This window comes from Oryzias latipes, chromosome 11, assembly GCF_002234675.1.
Source record: "Oryzias latipes chromosome 11, ASM223467v1".
NCBI classification, from domain to species: Eukaryota; Metazoa; Chordata; class Actinopteri; order Beloniformes; family Adrianichthyidae; genus Oryzias; species Oryzias latipes.
In genome coordinates this window covers 20446366-20448683 of record NC_019869.2, presented here as the reverse complement: position 1 = coordinate 20448683, position 2318 = coordinate 20446366, and the positions used below count along the sequence as shown (strand labels likewise).

Below are 2318 nucleotides of genomic sequence, written 5' to 3'. Positions count from 1 at the left end.
ACCGGAGCTTTAAGATGTTTGGTTCATCAGTTAAATTATGTCTGTTTAGTTTTATTATCTGTACACAGAAATCTAGTGTCTGTTCGTAAAGTTACATGTGTGCATCTGTGCTCCTCGACTTTGAATGACGGTGTCAATCTGTGTTTTCAGGCGGTAAGAGCTACGATCAGAATCACGCGGTGATTATGCCAGAGAATGACGAGAGGCCAAGTCAGCAGTGGGAGATCCATCTGCTGTAGGATGCAGAACGCTCCAGAGAAACGTCTCTAGATCTGCGCTCGCTATATTCACTTGTATGAGTACCAAGGATGCAGCAAATGGAACTCTAGTGGAAGCATTCAAACCAGAATCTGCCTCAGGTCACCTGCTCCTCTTTAGTTCTGATTCTGGACGGAAGAAGCCAAACTAATGGTTGCATGTTTGAGTTGATGGGAGGCGGGGTCTCATGTTAACACGCTGCACTTTGTTTAAGTGAAAACGCTACACTAATCTTAAGAAAAGCTGTAATATTCTGTTACAGATTGTATAGAAAATGAGGGTTTTTAAATATTCAATAAAAATAAAGTTTCTACAGACTCAAATTTCCTTTTCTATCAACTACTTTTTAATGGAAAAAACATTTAAGAATCTTTTTGTATGTAATGGAAAATCGGGCATGAAGGGGTTAAATGATTGTGTTACAGTACTGCTGTTCGCCACTAGATGGTGTTGGACTTTAATTGTTGCCGTCTCACAGTGCAGTTGATCTTTTTATCCAAATGCAAGACGTGCGGATTTTAGATCAACACTTGGAGAAAAATGAAACATTTAACCAAAAAGCTAAAGAAAGAAGCTGAACAATCAAAAGTTGTTATCAGAGAAGTAACAGAAACCAGGCTGAGCAGAAACAGGATGATGGCACACAAAAAAAACCCCACAAATTGGAAGAATCCCCAAGACGGTTCGAACGAGGATCTGCAACCTTCGACGCCGCAAGAGCCGTTTGAGCCAGTTCCTTACTGACCAGCGAGACGGCTTCACAGTTGATGTGTCCATTAAGCCTTTCCTTTATTGAATTATAAAAGAGTTTTTCTATAAAGAACTTTTAACAGCAGCACATACAGCACATTCCTTTCAAAATAAAATCCAGTTTAACCCTTGTGCTATCCTAGGCATGCTCTGAACCTGTTTTCTTAGGGGTGGGGTCTTTCAGCTTCTCCTCTTAGGGTGGCGAGTCACCTGCATCCCCCTCACTCGCACCGACCTCCCCCAGGTCTTCCTGCTGACTTCCTTCAATTAAACCTGTAAGAAAAACGCCGCTCCACCTTTTAACCCTTGTGCTATCCTATGGGGTCCAGATGACCCGATCCTTACATTGACGTGTTATTCCTACCATGATAAAGGTGGAAAGATTTCATGTCATTCATGGAAACCAGTGAAGATCACAAATCATTGAAGAAAAAAGGTTCAGCGCACTGTCTAGTGGGTCTAGATGACCCAACTCCCAATGGTAAAGTGCCTAGGATAGCACAAGGGTTATAATGTCCAAACCAAGTCAACTCTCATCTGTTCTTGTGGATCTTTTCTCCTCATCACTTCCAAAGATAAACTCAGCATCTTCATCTCTGTTGCCTCCAGCCTCTGAACAGACAACCCGGCGTCTGTCACCAAAAGGTTTACGATTCAGAAAAATGTTGTGTAACGCATTTAAAAAACAAAGGTAATGTTGCTTTTTAGGTTAAAACATTTGAAAAAAATAACCTTAAAAAGACATTAAATGATAACAAAAATCTCAAATGAAAACAATAAGGTGGACTAAGAAATCAAATGTTAAAACACTTCAATCTTCAAAGAAAAGTGAAAATAAAAAAAGCAGAGGGTGACTTTTGTGTTTTTCTGGAAAGCTTTAACTTTTAAGGATCTTTCAGAAAAACTTTATTACAGAGATTAAAAGATTTTATGCTCTTTTTTTCAAACTTGGTCTGAGAAGTTCCAGATGGAACCGTTCTGTTGGTCCGTCTGCTTTATTCATCGAAGTTGCAGACATTTAAACAAGCAGAATCCTGGAGGTTTTTGTTTCGACTCTTTTTTTTTTTTTTTTTCTTTCTTTTTGGCGGAGTCTAAATGTAGTAAACTGCCTTGAAGCTCTGCTGGATCGTTCCAGCTTCCTAGAGTTCATTCTGAGCTCCAAGGAAGTTGGGATTTGTGGCAGGAAAAGGTGGCAGCGCCGAGAGCGGACGGACTGGCAGGCGAGGAGCGGGCGCCGCGGGGACGAAGCTGTGAAAGACACAGGCAGAGATAAGCTGGACATTCCGGGATCAGGCGGCTGTGCTCCTCCC

The 2318-nt window shown here is 41.3% G+C and overlaps 1 protein-coding gene across 1 annotated transcript in view; it reads left to right on the top strand.

The window, feature by feature from the left end:
* The window catches only part of LOC101170358 (beta/gamma crystallin domain-containing protein 1), a 34499-nt gene extending 33918 nt beyond the window's left edge, over positions 1 to 581 (top strand). Inside the window, exon 24 of the mRNA XM_011481141.3 lies at positions 151 to 581. Within this exon, the coding sequence (XP_011479443.2) occupies positions 151 to 239 (89 nt within the window). The 3' untranslated portion in view covers positions 240 to 581. The remainder of the gene's footprint in view (positions 1 to 150) is intronic.
* The last annotated feature ends 1737 nt before the right edge of the window (positions 582 to 2318 follow it).